The 21,004-nt window shown below is 46.4% G+C and overlaps 1 protein-coding gene across 2 annotated transcripts in view; it reads left to right on the top strand.

Moving 5' to 3' along the window:
- Positions 1-889: 889 nt before the first annotated feature.
- The window catches only part of CCM2 (CCM2 scaffold protein), a 119,292-nt gene continuing 99,177 nt past the window's right edge, over positions 890-21,004 (top strand). Inside the window, exon 1 of one of the 2 annotated variants that reach the window (XM_058296665.2) lies at positions 890-1,026. In XM_058296665.2, the coding sequence (XP_058152648.1) occupies positions 997-1,026 (30 nt within the window). In that variant the 5' untranslated portion in view covers positions 890-996. The remainder of the gene's footprint in view (positions 1,027-21,004) is intronic. The other variant, XM_058296666.2, reaches the window with a different exon arrangement.

Here is a 21,004-nt window from a genome sequence, read left to right as displayed (position 1 = left end):
TCAGTTTACATTATAGACAGGCCACAAGGTTCTTTCGGGCAGCTTGGTTTAGTAACAAAACACACTGGGCCGTGAACAACAAATTGCGGCGTGCTTTTGGTCAAATCGCCTGATTCTTGGGGCCGCCTCTGTAACACGTGGCCGTGATACTAGATGACTCGTAAGGGCCTCTGACTGCTATTCCGCTAGGGGCTGGGATCCTGGCTACTGCATTTCTCCTTTCCCGATGGGTTTGCCCAACGAGGACGGCATTAGTACAGAGAGGAAGTTTTAGAAAAGGACTGTGGCCCAAAGAACCTAGGGGACATAACAGAGAAACACAGAATAAAAAGGAAGTGGCACCCGCCCCGGGTTCGGCGCGGTCGCCAGGTCCACCACCGACCCACCGGCCCCGCCCTTGCGCCGCCGGCCCCGCCCTTGCGCCGCCGGCCCCGCCCCTGCGCCGCCGGCCCCGCCCCTGCGCCGCCGGCCCCGCCCCTGCGCCGCCGGCCCCGCCCGCCTATCAACTGACCCCGCCCACCCTCTCCTGCACGGCCCCGCCCTGCCCCCGCCCGCTACGGGGCTGAGCGCGGCCTCTTTGGGCGCGGGGCAGGCCGGGAAGCCGGCCGCCCTAAAGATGGCGGCCGAGTCGAGAAGCCGGAGCCGAGGTCTGGGCCGGCCGCCGCGCGCGCTCCCGCTCGCCCTGCGGGGGTGCGGGAACCGGCTGAGGGCGGGCGCGCTCTCGTTTCCCCGGCTCGTGCACGCGGGGCGGGGCGGCGCGGCCGCTTCCACTCGGGCCCGGAAGTGCGGGGGTGGGGGCGCGGGCCGTCTCTGGCGGCCGGGGGCGAGCCGCGGCGCGGGGCCGGGCGGGGCGGGCCGAGGGGCGGGCCGAGGGGCGGGGCGGCGGCCATGAGCGCGGCGGCGGCGGCGGCGGGGCCCGGGGCGAGCATGTAGCGGCGCTGGCGGCGCGGGCTCCCGGGCGGGCCGGGCCGCGGCGCGGGGCCGCACGTGGGCGTCATGGAGGAGGAGGGCAAGAAGGGGAAGAAGGTAAGGGTCGGCGGGCCCGCGAGGGACCCGGCTGCGCGGGAAGGCCCTGGGCTCCGGTGGGAGTGGGGAGCCAGGCAGGGCCGGCGGGGTCGGGGGCCTGGAGGGCGGGGAGCCGCGTGAGAGGGGCCGGGGGCCTCGCCGGACGGAGCCGGGGGCCGGGGGCGGCCGCGGGCCTGGGGCCGCCCAGCGGAGGGTCGCGGATGCGGGGCGCCGGCGGGCGCTCGCGGCGTGGCTGCCTGGGCCAGAAGGGCGCCCGCGGGGACTCGGCTGAGGCCGGGTGGGACGAGCGCGGGCGGGGACGGCCGCGGGGCTTCCGAGGCGGGGATCCGGCCGGGGCCGAGGACGCGGGAGCGCACGGCTCAGTCGGGAGGAGGATGCCGGCCCCGGCACGGCACCTGGCGGCCCGCGTCCTGGCCCGTCGTTGGGGTGCCGGCCTCGGCTGGAAGCGCTCCTTTGACGCCGCGCATCGCCCACCCACAGCGCCCCAGAGGCCGAGACCTGCCCCTCCGGGCCCGCGGGCCCTTCTCCCCCGGGGCGAGCCGGCCGCCGGGGACGTGGTGGTCTCGTGGAGGGAGCTGGGGGGGGGCAGGTGGGGCCGAGTTGGGGGCTAGAAAGTTTTCGAGGGTTGGTATTTTGCAGCCAGTTGGGTGTAAAGTTAATTTAGAGCCAAGTACCGTTTACTTGACTTCATCTTTTGGATGCAAAGCAAAAGATGTACATCTCTTTACGGACGGCTCGCTTGTTGAGCTTTGCCTGATTTCAGTGACGTTACATCTTGGCAGTTGGATTTAGGACGTAGCTCAACAAGGCTCTGGTTTATGTAGTTTTTAAAACGCGGCTTTAGTTCCAGGCCTACAGTAGCTGGTGAAGATCACATTTTAAGGAGACGGGAAATAGAGATGTGGGTTGAGCGTTACCGCTGCCATGGAGAACAAGAGTTTTAATCAAATGTCTATCCTGTTCAAAATAAATGTTCTATGATGTGCTTAAGTGACCTGTCATTTTCTTTTTGATGACTGCGTGAGTGTGCATTTGGCTGCACCAGTGGCGACCCCTAGCCCTACCCCTGACCTCACCACCCAGCCTTCTTCCCTGCCGGCTGTACTAAGCACCCCTTGCCTTACAAGGTGGCCCATTAGGTCATTTGAAGTCGGGTGTGGCTGGGGACCACCAGTGGGTCATGAGGTCAGTGGGCCACGAGATGCTCTTTCTCCCACTTTCTTTCCTCCTCTTGCTAGGTTATGAAAACGCGGGTCTAGGTCCAGGGGAGTATCAGTTCTTCAAGGATGTTTCAAGTCTGAGAAGGTGACTCAGGCTGTCAGCACTGGACCCCAGGAGGAGGCGGTCACCTTGGAGGGACCCTTGCTGTCCCTGGACCTTTCCCTGACAGGGACACTTAGACCTGGTTGGGGAAGATGCTGCGCTGCTGGGGTGGTACTCTGCTGCCACTGACCTGGCCATTCTGTGGCATGCTGGTGGCCAGGAGGGTGGGTGGTGGAGTGGCACTGCTGGGACAGGTTACAGGTGGCCTAGAGGCGCTTAATGGGGCTGGCTCCCCACCTCTCTCAGTCCACCAAGGTAAGCACTTGGACACGGAGAAATGGGAAAGGATGGAATTGACTGGCTTTCTTCAGAAGCTTTGAACATTCAGCAATATTGAGAGAGGGAAGCAATGAGATTCCAGAGCTTTGGGGATAGAAGTGAAAGACTGGTAAAACTATCACAGATTTTAGAGCTGGAGGCCTTGGCAAAATTTAGGCACAGGCAAGGCTAATGATTAATTATGTTGACTCTATTAGCAGAGATCATCAGTTGTTACATAGAGTTGCCTAAGCCGGGAATTTTGTTTTTTTATCCATATTCTGGCCACTTGTCTACTCATTTTTGCATAGGCAGGCCAAATAGAAAGCTTTGAGAGCACGGGCACGGACATGACTTCACACATTTTATATGCATTCTGCCATTCCCCAGCTAGCAGACTTCCTGCTCTGCACCCCTCCTGTTGAATGTTAAGTCACTTCCAACTCACAAAATTTGATGCTTAAATCATTACAAGTGCAAGGTTAACCAGCAGATGTAATGACATACGGCTTTAGAGAGTACAGCTTGGACATTTATATTTTAACTCCTTTAATGATTTGCAGGTTTAAACCTTTAAAAATGTGGTTCGATTGGATTTCTCCAGGGAATTCAGCCACTTGTCTTAATGTTTTTGTCAAGCAATACTAAGGCTTGTTGTAGTGTGGCCCAGTTTTCTCCAACAGGACTGAATCAGTCTCTCATTTCTAGAGATGGTGTGAGCTGCCAGATGGCTAGCAGACCAGAGCAGGTTTCCTGTAAAATGCCCTGGGCCAGCTCCGTCCCATCCAGGACCACCCCGGCCCACGTGATTATGTGATGAAGCCCACGGGGTTCCTCGGTCTGTACTTAATTCCCCAAACATCTTTTGCACCCCTGTTATACCCATGAACTGTGCTGGATGATAGGGATGCAGATGTGGAGAAGAACTGGGGGGCTAGAGCAGCTTGTAGGGAGATGGATAATTTGTAGGGTGTGGGTAGGGTGGGTAGTGGGGTATATGGGAACCTCATTTTTTTAAATGTAACATTTTGTGTGATCTATGTATATATAAAAGACAAAAATTTGCTGAACAAATTTTGTAGGTAAGTCTGAAGGGATGAGTGCATTGGCAGAGAAGCCCACCAGCTGCTCGAGGTGAGGGACCAAGGGTGTGCAAATGACCAGTTAGGTGCCCACTCTCCTGTTCTGGTACCTTCCCCCCCCGCATAGCTACTTGTACTTTTCACATACAAGTCCTGATTTGGGGTTTGGAAAACACGGTTGCCAATTTATGTAACAGACTTGTGTTCTATTTATCTTTACACTATTGTGTCTAGATACCATTCCTTTTTGTAAGATACTTAGGTGCACATTTTAGTTAGGTTGTGTGTTTTTTGTTTTTTAGGAGGTACCAGAGATTGAACCCAGGACTGTGTACATGGGAAGCAGGTGCTCAACCACTTGAGCTGTATCCCCTCCCAAGGGTTATGTGTGTTTTTACACTTAAATCAGATGAGGCTTATAGTCTGACTCTCACATGGGAAGGCACTGTTTGGACTTTATCCCTGCTTGACACTCACTATCAAGTGGCATGATCTCAACCTGAACAAAGTTAAATTTTTAAAAAATGCTCTAATTTATTGGCATTTCTCAATTACGGCTATGATGCAAGCGGGCATAGCTCAGTGATAAGGCTGCCGAAAGCAGTATCCCAGAAATGGGTTGGCTTTTTTTTTCAAAGATCTATTTTATTTATTTCTCCCCTCCTCCCCCCTGTTCCCCCCATTGTCTGCTCTCTCTGTCCATTCGCTGTGTGTTCTTCTGTGTCTGCTTGTATTCTCATTAGGCAGCTCTGGGAACCGATCCTGGGACCTGCTGGAGTGGGAGAGAGGCAATTACTCTCTTGTGCCACCTCAGCTCCCCTGTTCTGGTATGTTTTCTTGTTTTCTCCTTTGTGTCTCTTGTTGCATCATCTTGCTGTGCCAGCTCTTGGCGTCAGCTGGCAGTCCTGTGTGGGGTCACTTTCCGCTTTGAGGTGGCATTTCCACGCAGGGCAGCACTCTTGCGTGGGTCGGCATTTCCACGTGGGCTGGCACTTCACGTGGGCCAGCTTGCCCTCACCAGGAGGCCCTGGGCACCGAACCCTGGACCTTTTATATGGTAGATGGGAACCCAATTAGTTGAGCCACATCCGTTTTCCATACCATGGGGCCTTATTGGCTTGTAAGTTTACAGTTCTGAGGCCGAGAAAAATGCCCAAATGAAGGCATCATCAGGTGTTGCTCTCTCCCCCTGTGGGTGATCCTGGGCTCTTCTTTCAACTGGAAGGGCACATGGCAGCATCTGCCAGCAGATGGACTCTGCCTTCTCTTCTTGGTGCTGTTACTTTTAGCTTCTAACTGCTTCATCTGTGGCTTTCTCTCTTTTTTCTCTCTGTAGTCATCCCATTTCTAAGGGACTCCAGTAAGAGGATTAAGAACTACCCTGGGTCACGCCTCACTGAAGTGACCTAATCAAAAGGACCCACCTACAATAGGTTTACATCCCCAGGAATGGATCACTTCTCAGGATGTCTTTTTTTCTGGGGTCCATTAAAGCCTCAGACTGCCACAGGCAGTGTACTCTGATTTTTTATTATGTTCTATTTTCTTTTTTCATTTAAAAGAAAATTGGTCCTGATCTACTAAATTGATTTTTAACTAAATTGATTCTCTTACTCTCTCAACATGGATTAGACAAAATGGTTTTGAAACTGCTATGACCTGTTTCATCTTTCTTCTGGGATGGTTGTTGCAGTGATTCACCCTGGAGTGAGGAGAAAGGAAATCCAGGACTGATGGATTAGCCAAAAAGAGTGTCTCCCAGAGACCACACATCATGAGGGCCAGTAGACTGGTCCAGAATGCCTGGCAAATGCGCTGCTGTTCTTCTTGTTCGGAGAGTTTCCATTTACAGAGAATCATGTATTTATTACTTTTCTTTTTTAAAGATTTATTTATTTCTCTTTCCCCCTCATTGTCTGCACTTGCTGTCTGCTCTCTGTGTCCATTCATTGTGAACTCTGTGTCTGCTCGTCTTCTCTTTTGAAGGCACCAGGAACTGAACCCGGGACCTCCCATGTGGGAGAGTGGCGCTCAATCGTTTGAGCCCCTTCTGCTCCCTATTACTTTTCAGTATAATGAACCATTTGAGTCCCTGGTGCCTTTCAGTCACATTCTGTAACCCACAGAGCATTGTGCAGTTGCAGAAAGCACATCAGAATCTTAGCATGCTTTTCTCTTGAAGCTTTGAATTTGGTTGCGGGGAAGAGTAGTGTAACAGAAAACGTCTGTTTAGCAATAGCATTGCACTAAGGCAGCTCTAAGGTTAGGGAAATGTCCAGCTGTCTACCCCTGGGAGTTCAGGAGTAAGTGTCTCCTTTTCCCAGTTGATTTGGTCCACGCAGTGACTGCTGATCTGACAGTTTCTTAGCCCAGCAGCAGTAATCCAACTGCCCCTTCCCCATTGCCATTTTGCATTCTAAGCAAACAGCCTCACGAAGGGCTGCCAGTTGAACTGGTAAGCATTCAGTCCTGTTTATTTGCATACCTGTTACCTTCTTAGGACCGAGGTTGCAACCACATGGGGAAAGTAAGCTGCTCACCGTAAAGTAAGATGGCAGCCCTCACCTGTGTGCTCTGACGAGCTGGTGGTTGAGCAGAGACAAGGAGCTGGATCTGCTTGTTCTAGAAGGGAGCAGGCTGGCCAGCTCAGGAGCAGAAGGGGTGAGGTCAGTGAGCCGGCGGTGGGACCCCCCAGGAGTCTCGGTGCCTTGTGGAGAAGTTTGGGCTGGGTCCTGTGTGGCCGAGAGCCCTGGAGGTCTTGGGCATGTGTGTGGGCGCTGGGAAGGCGCCCAAAGTGGGCCAGGCCTGGGTGCCCGGGAGCAGGCATTGGGAGCTCGATGTGGCCCCAGAGGACAGAAAAGGGCCGAGCCGAGGGCAAGGGCTTTCCCAAGACAGCAGGGTGATTTTCATTATGGAAAATACCAGACACAGAAGTAGAGGCAGTGGTGCTGCCAGCGCCTGCACCTGCCTTGTTTCATTTATACTTCTCTGTGTTCCCTGCCCCTGCCCCCGTGTGTTTTGAGGTACACCCTGGACATCTGCAGGTAAGAGTGACCTCAGGGTCTCAGTGCCAGGGCCCTGAGCCGGACACTGCTCAGCCTGGCCCAGGTCCCACGTGGCGCCACTGAGTGCGGCACCTCTGTCCGTGCCTGAATCAAGCAGACCTTTGCCCAGAAATAGAACTTCAAGTCGCAGAGCCATCTCAACTGCACTTTAAAAAACAAAAAAAAAAACAAGCAACCAGTCTCGTCGTGGTTGGGGACATGGGTAGGCACAGAAAGCATCTTGAGAAAGCTTCTTGCAGGCTTTGTGCGCTGGTTCTGGTGTCGTTGGCCTTAGGGTTTGGTGCCAGCACTCTGTCCACTGCTTTACGATTTTTCCTGATTTCTTATCCCTCAACCCAAGACTAGCAGCTGTTCTCCAAATGAGCGTTTCGGTTCTAGTGATTACTCAGTTGTGAGGAAGGTTAGATTTGGATTTGTCATTTTAGTCACTAAGTTTTTCTTTTTTTCAGTAGGAAAAAAACTGTTTTTCCCCCATAGCTAGCTACCAGTGCCAGAAATGCTGTTTTTTTCCTTCTCCAAAGTGTTCCTGAATAGTAACAGTTTTTAAATTTGGGATTGTATTAAGGATTAAGGCATTTGATCTTAAGCATTGAATGAAAATAATACCCTTTAACAAGCACATTATTACGAAGCTGGAATTTGGGCTTTTATTGAGGCTTAGGATGGCGGATTGAAATGTACACCTTGTAATTTAGGAAGGTAGAAAGAATAGTTGGATTTTGCAAGTGTGAGGAAACGATTGGCTTCACCCTGTTGTACTTATGTTCTTAAGGGGATGAAGATACCCTTTCACTGACGTTGCTCCTTAGAACTTTGAGAAGCAAAAGAAACCTTTATTCCGGTCTTTGTAGTCGATTCTGTGGTTAAAGATCCCACATTAGTATTGTTGAGAAATCTGGTTTGCTTCCTGTGTGCCGTTACCCATGAATTCTCTTGTCAGGTGTGGGTTATGATGTTAATACTTTTCTTTGTTTACCTGGTGGAGATACATTTTAATAATGAAATGCCTTGAGCAGAGAGGTAGGTGTCAGTTATGGGATCCTACTTGTTGACTTCCTTTCATTTATCAGAGAATGTTCCAGGTTTGATTGTGTCTAATTGTTTTATTGCTGTTATGAGATGCGTCTCTGTAAATAGCTTTTACAGTTTATGTTCTCAGATGTACAGGCTTATCTCAGGGATATTGTGGGTTTGGTTCCAGACCAGTGCAATAAAGTGAATATCAAAATAAAGTGATTCACATGAACTTTTTGGTTTCAGTGCATTTAAAACTTAGGTTGACACTATACATGGTCTATTAAGGGAGTAATAGCAGTATGTCTAAAAAAAACAGTGTGCACACCTTAATTAAAAGAATATCTTCTTGGGAACTGATACAGCTCAAGTGGTTGAGCACCTTCTCATGTACGAGGTCCTGGGTTCTGTCCCCAGTACCTCCTAAGAACAAAAATAAATGAAACCAACTCTCATTGGGGAGTGGATGTAGCTCAGTGGTTGAGTGCCTGCTTTCCATATATGAGGTCCTGGGTTCAATCCCCAGTACCTCCTAAAAAAAGTTAATTTTTTTCTTGCTAAAAATGCTAGTTGTCATCTGAGCCTTGTGCCAGTCATCATCTTTATGCAGGTGGAGGGTCTCACCTCGATGTTGGTGGCTGCTGACTGGTGAGTGAGGTGCTTGCTGAAGGTGGGGTGGCCATGGCAGCTTCTTAAAATGAGACAACAACGAAATTGTACCTGGAACTTTGACTCAATGGATAGAGCATCCACCTACCACATGGGAGTTCCAGGCTTCAAACCCTGGGCCTCCTAACTCGTGTCTTGAGCTGGCCCATGCACAGTGCTGATGCTTGCAAGGAATGCCGTGCCACACAGGGGTGTCCCCCATGTAGGGGAGCCTCACGTGCAAGGAGTGCACCCATAAGGAGAGCCACCCCATGCTAGAAAAAGTGCTGCCTGCCCAGGAGTGGCACTGCGCACATGGAGAGCTGAGGCAGCAAGATGACGCAACAACAACAAAGAGACACACAGATTCCCGGTGCCGCCAACAAGAATATAAGCATACATAGAAGAATGCACAGTGAATGGACCCAGAGAGCAAACAGCTGGGGGTGGGGGGAAGGGGAGAGAAATAAATAAATAAATCTTTAACAAAACAAACGAATTGTACCTGTTTATCCATCCATCAATCCATCTTCTTTTTCTGATGCATTTCAAAATAAATTGCACTATGGGGAGTAAAACATGGATGGGGGACATTCTCTGCTTTCATAGTTAATTTTTTCTACCAATGTTCTCCAACATTTTTTTTTTAAGATTTTAATTTTTTTGTTTCTCTCCCCTCCCCCTCCCCCCTTCCCCATCTCCCCCCATTGTCTGCTGTCTGTGTCCATTCGCTGTGTGTTCTTCTGTGACTGCTTCTATCTTTAGCAGCAGCACTGGTAATCTGTTTCTTTTTGCTGCGTCATCTTGTTGTGTCAGCTCTCCGTGTGTGTGGCACCATTCTTGGGCAGGCTGCACTTTCTTTCGCACTGGGCAGCTTTCCTTAAGGGGCGCACTCCTTGCGCGTGGGGCTCCCCTATGTGGGGGACACCCCTGCGTGGCAGGGCACTCCTTGCACGCATCAGCACTGCACATGGGCCAGCTCCACACGGGTCAAGGAGGCCCGGGGTTTGAACCGCGGACCTCCCATGTGGTAGGCGGACGCCCTAACCACTGTGCCAAGTCTGCTTGCCCTCCAACATTTTTAAGTTGGTTTACTGTGATGGTTCAGGGTGTGAAACTTTGTCATCACTCTCCATTTCTGAGTGTTTAGCAAGACCAAGCAGCCATGTTGGTAATTCCATAATTCATCTGATTTGAAGTCATTCTCAAATTTCTCCATGTGTGTGTATTCACTCAATATGGCATATGTGATTGAAGTTTGCTCACGGTTTCAGGGAAGTGCTCCAAAGTGACCAATTGAACCTGGGAGCATATAACCATCTCAGAATGGTGGTTAGCCAAAACATTTCTTTTCACCTTATGAGTTTTTTCCCATAGTATGATCTTCCAACGTGATTATATCTAATTTCGAAGGAAGAGGCTATACATCTAGAAAAACTGAAAATTGCTCACACTGCTTAATGGGAGTGCCAACAAGAGTTAAGAAACCTTATTGTTTCCATAGCGTGCAAAAATCATGTACCACACCAAAAGCTTATCTGTTTTCATGTATGTTATCCCCTTTTTTAAAAGATTTATTTATTTTCCCCCTTCCTCTCCCCCTGCCCTGCTGTTCTTGCTGTCTGTGTCCATTTACTGTGTGATCTTCTATTATTTCTCTCTTTGTCTTCTCTTCCTGTCTTTCTCCTCTAGGAGTCATTGGGGTTTGATCCTGGGGACCTCTGATGTTGAGAGAGGTTCCCTGTCAATTGCGCCACCTCTGTTCCTGGTCTCTGCTGTGCTTGACTCTCCCCTTTGTCTCTCTTTTGTTGTGTCATCATCTTGCTGCGTGACTCACATGCGCGGGCTTGCTGCACAGGTACTGACTTGCCATGTGGGCGTTGGCTCACTGCACGGGCACACTTTCTCTTTTTCTTTTTGACCAGGAGGCCCCAGGGCTCGAACCCGGGTCCTCCCATATGGTAGATGGAGGCCCTATCACCTGAGCCACATCTGCTTCCCTCTTATCCCTTTTAACCCTTGATAGCTGACAGTCTCGAGTAGAGTCTAAGAGTTGGTCTCCTTGTGCCATCTTGACTTCCAGACTGGATTCTAGAAACTCTAGGAAAGTGAAGACTACTGCATAGCCATCTTGAAAATATCCTTTTCCTGTCTTAAGATGTGATCTGCCTGCAGAGAATTAGAAGTCTGGGCCTTGTAGAGTCTTAGACAGGGAAAGTTCTTGGGTTAGGGTTAGGCAATCATGAGTTTCTCCTTCCTCTGAAAGGAGGAGCAGGGTAACTAAAATCGTGGCCTGACTCCTGTGACTGATATGTACTGGAGATACTGGGGAAAGAAGCCACAGTCACTATTTCTGAAATAGTCCTGGTATCCAGAGCCACAGGAGCCTGAACCACTGTTCCGCTCCTGCACCCTGGCAGGCTCCGCGTCCAAGGTGAATGATTCACTCACAGCCCAAGAATACAAGATTCACCTGGTCCAACTTAGTTCTCTCCAGCGCTGTAGATATCATAACACAAAATTGGGTCGGTGCTTTTCATGTGCCAGCCACAATACCTATAATAGCCCATTCCTCACATCCACTTTCCAGGAAGGCATTACTTATTTTTTTGATTGATGGACTCCAAGGGGCTGGCGAATTTGTCTGAAGTCATGCAGCTGGTGAGCACGTGGGACCTCTGAACTCAAACTGGCTTGAAGGGTTCTCAAGTGCTGTGTGTCATGGCCTGCTCTGCAGTGCCCCTTAGTCACAGCCAGGTCACAGTGCCTCCCTGCTCCTTAACCCTATCATCATCATCCCGCATTAATACGCTACTGCAGGAAGATGAAGAATGTAAAATGTAACATTTTAAAGTAATTTTTATTTAAAAAAATGAAACAAAAATTAAATAAAATTTGATTGAAAAATAAAAGTATATTTTAATGTCTAAATGTAATATTAAAGTATTTTATGGACTTCTAGTTCTGAGACAAAATTGGGTAGACACACTTCTCCCTATTCCACTAGCAACAACGGAAAACCTAGACATTTGCTGAGAAGAAGGCAGACGAGCTTCTTGCCTTGTGACCTGTGAAAACAGGTTGCTAAGACGTTTGGATTTTCTTTTTTCCTCATATGTCCCACGTAAGGTCCAACAAGCACAAAGAAAAATAGAAAAAAAAAGCCCTACTCCCCCCTCCGAGGCTTGCTCTCTAGTGAGGGAGCTGGGAAGGAGGCAGCCTAGAAAATGGAAAACTTTTCAATAATAACTGCCCTTCTCCAGCCAGACACCATAGGAAAAAAACAAGCAGCAGCGGCCACACCCCTAGTTCTACCAGCAGAGACTGACGAGGGGCTGGACTTGTGCCCCTGACCCCCCTCTCGCGGGCGGCGTCAGAAGGCCGAGTGGGGAGCCAGGCTCCTGCGTCCAGCAGAGCCGTGGCCGCTCCACCCTTCTTGCTGCGACGGCGCCAGGAGGCGCGGCGGGGTGAGTCCTGGCCACTGTCGTGGTGGGCAGGGGAGTCACAGGGCTTCTGAAGCCCTGCGAGCCTGGCCGGAGAGCTCACGCTCACACCGTCGAATCTCGTGGACTGTGCACCAGAAACCACGGAGGCCAGAGGAGGGCACCACGTTGACCAGGGGCCGAGAGAACACAGCTGCCAGCCCCACGCCCTTCACGTGGGAGCTGGCCTTCCCAGGTGAGGGAGCGCTAGGAACTGTCACCAGCAGGCCTCTCTGTAGAACATCTAAAATGGGAGAAGGAAATTCTGGACATCAGGAAGCCAAAAGAACAAGGGAAACAAAAATACATGTAAATAGAATAGACTTTCCTTCTCCTTTTGAGTTTCCAAATTGTTTGATGTCGAAGGAAAAATGTGAGATATTGATTTGTGGTTCTCTATGTAGAAAAGTTATATGGAAATGCAGTATTTTAATTAGTCATTTTTATAATAAAGATGATGAATAAATTCTCAGAAAAATGCAGCCATCAGTTCACTTTGATCTGAACACTTTAACATGCAAATTATATAAACTAGTTCCCTTATTTCCCTTAGGAATTCCCTCAGTTTTGATTTTTTTTCCATCATAGATTAGTTTTGTCTGTTCTATAACTTCATATAGACTCATGTAATATATGCTCCTTTGTGTAAGGAGACCATTACTCAGCATAATGTTTTTTTGTAATAAACTTTTAGAGCAGTTTTATTTATTTTTAGATTTATTTTATTTATCTCCCCCCCCCCCGTTGTCTGCTCTCTCTGTCCATTCGCTGTGTGTTCTGTGTCAACTTGCGCTGGCAGGTGGCACGGGGAAACTGCGTCTCTTTTGTTGTGTTATCTTGCCATGTCAGCTCTCTGTGTGTGTGTTGCCACTCCTGGGCAGGCTGCGCTCTATTCATGTGGGGCGGCTCCCCTTGCAGGGTGCACTCCTTGCACGTGGGGCTCTCCTACGTGGGGTCGCCCCTGCATGGCAGGGCACTCCTTGTGCGTGGCAGCGCTGCAGGTGGGCCAGCTCACCACATGGATCAGGCCCTGGCTATTGAACTCTGGACCCTCCATATGGTAGGCGGATGCTCTGTCAGTTGAACCATGTCTGCTTCCCTGTAGCAGTTTTAAATTACAGAAAAATTACATCAAAAGTATAGGGGAGGGAAGTGGATGTGGCTCAAGTGATTGGGCTCCTGTCTACCACATAGGAGGTCCAGGGTTTGATTCCCAGGGCCTCCTGGTAAAAGCGAGTTTGCCCACGTGGAGAGCTGGCCTGTGCAGAGACCTGGTGCAACAAGATGACACAACAAAAAGAGACCCAGAGGAGAGACAATAAGAGATGCAGCAGACCAGGGAGCTAAGGTGACGCAAGAGATTGAGCACCTCTCTCCCACTCCAGAAGGTCCCAGGATCAGCCAAAAAGAAGACAAGCCGACCCAGAAGAACACGCAGCGAATGGACAAGAAGCAGACGGCGAAAACAATGATGGTGGGGAGAAATAAATAAATCTTAAAAAAGAAAGTATAGGGGAGGGAGGGGCTGTGGCTCAAGCTGCTGAGCGTCTGCTTGCCACATGGGAGGTTCCTGGTTCAGTTCCCAGTACCTCCTGAAAAAAAAACTAACAAAACAGCAACTCAGAGGAGCTGATGTGGCTCAGTGGTTGAGGGCCAGCTTCCCACATACAGGATCCCGGATTCAATCCCTGGCCCCTGGTACCTCAAAAAAAAAAGGTGTAGGAGAGTCCCATAGAAGCCCTCCCCCCACACTTCCCCTGTTATTAACACCTGACATTACTGTGGCACATTTGTTACAATTAAGCCAGTATTGAAGCATTGCTGCTGACCAAAGCCTGCAGTTCACATGAGGATTACACCTTGCACCGTCCAGTTTAATAGGCTTTGACATATGCCACATATCCATTATTGCAGTATCTTACAAAGCAATTCTAGTGCCCTAAAAGTGCCCGGTGGTCCATCTGTTCATCCCTCCCCTCCTCTTCTGAACCCCTGGTGGCCACTATCTTTTTTTTGAGATACCGGGGATTGAGCCCAGGACCTTGCACGTGGGAAGCAGGCTCTCAACCACTGAGCTCCATCCGTCCCCCAATGAGAGTTGGCTTTTTCGTTGGTTGGTTTTAGGAGGTACAGGGGATTGAACCTGGGACCTTGTACGTGGGAAGCAGGCGCTCAACCTGCTTGAGCTACACCTGCTCCCGCCACTATGTTTATATCAATATTACAGGTTCTCCCATTACCACATGAGAATAACCACAATAAAAATAAAGTCTACTTGTTGCCGATGGTCACACTCTCCCCTTATGTTTGTTCATTCCTCAGTCTTGAGGAATCCTGTGCTGACTGCTTCAGGCTGAGAGGGTCTCAAGGGGCAGAGGGAAGGAGCAGTTTTGCTTGCAGTTGTAGATACTCTTTGTTTTTTGGGATAGGGGTTGTCCCTCATCATCGTTTTGCTAGTTGTGTGGGGATCTGGAGAGTAGGAGTTGGCTGCAATTCTGTTGGGATTCAGGGCTCAACCAGCAAGTGAACAGTCAGGAAATTTAAGCCTCTGAGACATTATTTAACAAGTATAATGATAATTGTAGGTTCAGATAAAAAGAGAAGATGAGTCTTGAGTAGGGGAATTATAAATGAGTATAACTATGTTATATTGGGGAAATAGGTTATCATATATTCCCAAATAGGGCCCTCGGAGGAGATGTTGATTTCATGAATTGTCTTTCCTATAGTGTCTGGTTGTCACTAGAGCCCTCAAGAACCCCCCTTTTAAAAATAAAATTTTATTGAAGTGTATCATTCATATGTGAACATACATAAACAGTAAATATATAGTAAAATTTGTGACTTTATAAAACACACATGCATGTAAGGCTCCATACATCTCCCCACCACTGCCTGGCGTTGTGAAACATTTGTTACAGCTATGAAAGAGTATCATCAAAATCTTACTACTAGGGAAGTGGATTTGGCCCAACAGATAGGGCATCCACCTACCACATGGGAGGTCCAAGGTTCAAACCCAGGACCTCCTGACCTGTGTGATGAGCTGGTCCACATGCAGGGCTGATGCACGTAAGGAGTGCCGTGCCATGCAAGGGTGTCCCCTGCGTAGGGAACCCCATGCACAAGGAGTGTGCCCCGTAAGGAGAGCCGCCCAGTGCAAAGAAAGTGCAGCCTGCCCAGGAATTGCGCTGCACACACGGATGCAAGATGATGCAACAAAACAAGACACAGATTCTGGGTGCCACTGGCAGGAATGCAGGCGGACACAGAAGAGCATGCAGCGAATGGACAGAGAGAGCAGACAACTGGGGGGGAGGGGCGAGAAAGGGGAGAGAAATAAATAAAAAATAAATCTTAAAAAAAAAGTTACTACTAATTAGAGCCCATATCCTACATTTGGTGTATTTCCCCCCTCAGTCACCCAATTAGTAACACCCTACATTAGTATTGTGTATTTGTCATTATTCAGGAGAAAGCATTCAATCATTATTAGAGCATTTTGATTATTCCAATAATAATCAAAAAATAGATAAGAGAGTTCATCACATCTCACTTTCTCTTTCCCCTGCTGTACATAGCTGCTATTCCCAGCTATTCTCGCACATTTATTTATTTATTTATTTGTTCCCCTCCCAGATGGCTCCCTTGTCTGTTTGCTCGTTCTCTGCTTGTTTCTTCTGTTAGGAGGCACCAGAAACCAAACCACGGACCTCCCGTGTGGGAGACGGGCACCCAGCTGCTTGAGCCACATCGGCCCCTGCTCATTTGTTTTTGCTCACTATCTACTCTTTGTTTTTTGCTCATTGTTGTTGTCTGTTTGTTGTTTTAGCTTGATATTTGCTTGTTGTCTGCTTGTTTGCCTTTAGGAGACACTGGGGACTGAACCTGGGACCTCCCATTTGGGAGGTGGGTGCCCACCTGCCTGAGCCACATCTACTCCCTTATTTATTTATTAAGCAGTGTTATGAAATATTAGGATATTCACTTACCATACTATCTATCCAAAGTGTATAATCAGTGACTTTTAGTATAATCACAATGTTGTGCTTTCATCCCACCAAAAATCTTAGAACAGTTTCATTACTCCAAAAAGAAAAACTCCACACCCCTTAGCATTCCTTCCACAGCCCTACATAACCACTAATCTAATTTCATCTTTTTAAATTGATTTATATTTACATTTTATGTAAGTGGAATCACACAATATGTAGTACTTTGTGTCTGGTTTTTTTCACTTAGAATAATGTTTTTTTTTAATGTCTGATATTAACATCTTGTAGAGTTAACATATATTTGTTTAGTTTCAAAGGAAAACAGTTTTATATATGCAATTTTACCCATTTTCCTATTTCTCATGTGGTTTTACTATGTTCTACAATTCTAAGTTATATTTTTAAACTTTCCTTTTATTAATATACATGACCGTTAGACTTTCCCTTTGAATCAATTTCTTTTTTATTTTTTTATTTATTTTTTTCCTTTGAATCAATTTCATACCCACATACTAGCACTGCTAGTTACAAATGTGATGTTGGGCTTTCACCTTTTCTATTTATTTCCAAAGATTAACGCATCCTTTCTTAAAGAAATCAATTTGGCACAAATTAACTCTCAGCTTTCCATTCTCTGACCTCATTCTATTGTCTGGCGACCCATATTTAAGTTATTAATTCCATGAGATTACACAATATATTTGGTTCATAGTAGCGCAGTCATACAGTGTTTTTCCTTTTGTGTCTGGCTTGCTTCACTCAACATAATATCCTCCAGGTTTATCCATATTATCACATGCTTTACAACTTCATTTTTTCTTACAGCTGCATAATATTCCATCGTGTGAATACACCAGTGTGTTTATCCATTCATCGGTTGATGGACAGCTGGGTTGCTCCAACTTTTGGCAATCATAAATAACCCCGCTGTGCACATCTGTGTGCAGATGTCTTTTCGAGTCACTGCTCTCAGTTCTTCTGGGTATACACCCAGTAGTGGTATTGCAGGGTCACTTGGCAAATCTCTATGAAGCTTCTTGGGAACTGCCAAACATTCCTCTGCAGCGGCTGTACCATTCTACATTCCCACCAACTGTGAATAAGTGTTCCTTTTGCTCCACATCCTCTGCAAAACTTATAGTTCTGTCTTTTTAATAGTGGCCATTCTAATTGGTGTTAAAAATATCTCATTGTAGTTTTTTTTAAAAGCTGTTTTTTATTTATTTATTTTCCCCCGCCCCACATTGTTTGTGCTTGCCGTCTGCTCTGTGTCCCTTTGTTGTGTGCTCATCTATTTTTTTAGGAGGCACTGGAAACCGAACCCAGGACCTCTTATGTGGGAAGGAGGCGCCCACTCACTTGAGCCACCTCCATTCCCTGCTTTTTGTGTCTTTCATTGTGTTTCCTCGTTGTGTCTCTTCACTGTGTCAACTTATTGCAGTATCTTGTTGTGTCATCTTGCTGCGCCAACCTATCATGTCAACTCCTTTTCTTTAGGAGGCTCCAAGAACCAAACACAGCATTTCCCATGTGGTACCCAACTGCTTGAGCTGCATCTGCTTCTCCTCGTTGTAGTTTTGATTTATATTTCCCTAATCACTAGTGATATTGAACATTTTTTCATGTGTGGTTTTTTTTTTCTTTCTATTTTTATTTCTTCTTTGGGCAAATGTCTATTCAAGTCTTTTGCCCATTCTTTTTAATTGGGTCATTTGTTTTTTTATTGTTGTCCTAACATCTCCATATATCTCATGGATATTAAATCCTTATCAGACTTGGTTTCCAGATATTTTCTCCCATTGAGTCAGCTGCCTTTTCACCCTTTTGACAAAGTCCTGTGAGGTGCAAAAGTTTAATTTTGAGGAGGTTCCATTTATGTAATTTTCCTTTTGTTGTGCATGCTGTGGGTATAAGGTCCAAGAAACCACCACCTACCACAAGGTCTTAAAGATGTTTCCCTACATTTTCTTCTAATAGTTTTTGGTCCTTGCTTTTATATTTAGGTCTTTGATCTATTTTGAATTGATTCTTATGTAGGGAGTGAAATAGGTGTCCTCTTTCATTCTTTTGGTTATAGATATCCAGTTCTCCCAGTGCTATGTGTTGAAGAGACTGTTTTTGGCCCGTTAATGTGGCCTTGGTAGGTTTGTCAAAAATTAGTTGACTGTAGAGATGAGGGTGTATTTCTGAGTTCTCAGTTCTTTTCCACTGATGGATGAGTCTGTCTTTATGCCAGTACCATGCAGTTTTGATGTAGTTTTGTAATGTGTTTCAAGGTCAGGCAGTGAAATTCCTCCCACATCATTCTTCTTTTTTAGAATGCTTTTGGCTATTCAGGTACACTTTCCCTTCCAAATGAGTTTGGTAATTCCCTTCTCTATTTCTGTAAAGTAGGCTGTTGGAATTTTGATTGGTATTGCATGAATCTGTAAGTCAGTTTGGGTAGAACGGACATCTTCACAATATTTAGTCTTCCAATCCATGAACATGGAATGTCTTTCCATTTATTTAGGTCTTCATTGATTTCTTTAAGCATTATTTTGTAGTTTTCTGCATATAGGTCCTGTACTTCTTTGGTTGAATTGATTCCTGGGTATTTCGGTCTTTCTGTTGCTATTGTAAATGGACTTTCCTCCCAGATTTCCTCCTCAGATTGTTCAGTACTAGTGTACAAAAACATTATTGGTTTTTACTGATCTTGGATCCTGCCACTTTGCTGACCTCATTTATTAGCTCAAGTAGCTTTTTTGTAGACATTTCAGAAATTTCTAAATATATCTGCAAATAGTGAGAGTTTTACTTCCTCTTTCCCTATTTGGATGCCTTTAATTTTTTTGTCTAATTACTCTAGCTAGAACTTGTAATAAAATGTTGAATAATAATGGTGTCAGTAGGCATCTTTGTCTTGTTCCTGATTTTAGAGGGAAAGCTTTCAACCTTTCCCCTTTGAGTGTGATGGTGGTGGGGGTTTTACATATACACCTTTTATCATATTGAGGAATTTCCCTTCTGTTTCTATCTTTCAAAGTGTTTTTATCAAGAAACGATGCTGGATTTTGTCAGATGCCTTTTCTGCGTTGATTGAGATGATCATGTGTTTGTTTTTCCTTCAATTTATTAGGTGGTGTATTACTTTGATTGATTTTCTTATGTTGAACCAGCCTTGCATACCAAGAATAAATCCCACTTGGTCACAATGTATAAGTCTTTTTTTTTTAAGATTTTATTTATATATTTATTTTTCCCCCCATTGTTTGCAGTCACTGTCTGCTCTTTTTTTTAAATGTTTTTTATTTTATTTTTTTTTCTTTTTTTAAAGATTTATTTTTTATTTATCCCTCCCTCCCCCTGCCCCCCCGTTGTCTGCTCTCTTTGTCCATTCACTGTGTGTTCTTCTGTGTCTGATTGTGTTCTTGTCAGCGACAGCAGGAATTGGTGTCTCTTTCTGTTGCATCTTCTTGCTGCATCAGCTCTTCATGTGTGCGGCACCACTCCTGGGCAGGCTGTGCCCTTTTTGTGTGGGGCGGCTCTCCTTGAGGGGCTTACTCTTTGCGTGTGGGGCTCCCCTATGTGGGGGACACCCCTACGTGGCACGGCACTCCTTGCACACATCAGCACTGTGCATGGGCCAGCTCACCACACGGGTCAGTAGGCCCTGGGTTTGAACCCTGGACCTCCCATGTAGTAGGTGGACTCTCTATCAGTTGAGCCAAATCCGCTTCTCTGTCTGCTCTCTTTGATCGTTTGCTATGTGCTTTCTGTGTCTGCTTGTCTTCTCTTTAGGAGGCACTGGGAACTGAACTTGGGATCTCCCATGTGGAAGAGAGGCACTCAATCACCTGAGCTACCTCAGCTGCCTGGTCTGTTATGTCTCTCATTGTCTTTCCTCTTTGTGTCTCTTTTGTTGCGGCATCTTGTTGCGTCAGCTTGCCACGCCTTACCCATTCTGCCAGCTCACCTTCTCCAGGGGACACCGGGAACTGAACCTGGGACCTCCCATATGGTAGGCAGAAGCCCAGTCACTTGAGTGACAACCGTTACCCTGTCTTTATTTTTTCTTTACTTTTTTATTTTTTGTTGAGAATTTTTTCATTTATGTTCATTAGAGAGATTGGTCTGTAATTTTCTCTTTTTGTATTGTCTTTAACTGGCTTTGGTATTAGAGTGATGTTGGTTTAATAAAAGTGTTGGGTAATTTTTGTTCCTCTTCAATTTTTTGGAAGAGTTTAAGCAGGATTGGTGTTAAGTCTTTTGGAAATCCTTGGTAGAATTCACCTGTGAAGCCATATCTGGTTCTAGATTTTTCTTTGTTGGGAATTTTTGATGATAGAGTCAATTTCTTTAAATATTTGTTAAGTTCTTATATTTCTTGTAGCATCAGTGTAGGTTTTTGTGCATTTCTAGGAATTTATCCTTTTCATCTGGGTTGTCTAGTTTGTTGGCATACAGTTTCTTGTATTCTCTTATGATTCTTTTTATTTCTGTGGGGTTGGTTGTAATTTCCCCCTTTCATTTCTGATTATGTTTATTTGTATTTTCTCTCTTTTTTCCTTTGTTAGTCTAATTAGTGGTTTGTCAGTTTTTTTGATCTTCTCAAAGAACCAGCTTTTGGTTTTGTTTATTTTCTGTATTGCTTTTTTGTTCTCAGTTTCAAAAAATTGAAATTTGCTCTAATCTTTATCATTTCTTTCCTTCTGCTTACTTTGGGCTTGGTTTTTTGTTCTTTTCTAGTTTCTCCAGTTAGATCTGATTTTAGGTCTTTCTTCCTTCTTAATATAAGCATTTAGGGCTATAAATTTCTCAGTACTGCCTTTGCTATATCCCATAGGTTTTGATAAGTTGTGTTCTTGTTCTTATTGTCTTAATATATTTACTGATTTCACTTGCAATTTCTTCTTTGACCCACTGATTATTTAGGAGTATGTTTTTCAACCTCCACACATTTGTGAATTTACCTCTTTCTTATCTATTGTTGATTTCCAGTTTCATACCATAATGATCTGAGAAGGTTCTGTGTATAATTTCCATCTTTTTATATTTATTGAGCTTCACCTTGTGACCTCACATATGGCCTATCCTGGACAAAGATCCATGAGCACTTGAGAAGAATG

This window comes from Dasypus novemcinctus, chromosome 5 (genome assembly GCF_030445035.2).
Source record: "Dasypus novemcinctus isolate mDasNov1 chromosome 5, mDasNov1.1.hap2, whole genome shotgun sequence".
NCBI lineage: Eukaryota > Metazoa > Chordata > Mammalia > Cingulata > Dasypodidae > Dasypus > Dasypus novemcinctus.
Note: the sequence above shows the minus strand (reverse complement) of the source record. Positions and strands in the feature narration are given on the sequence as shown.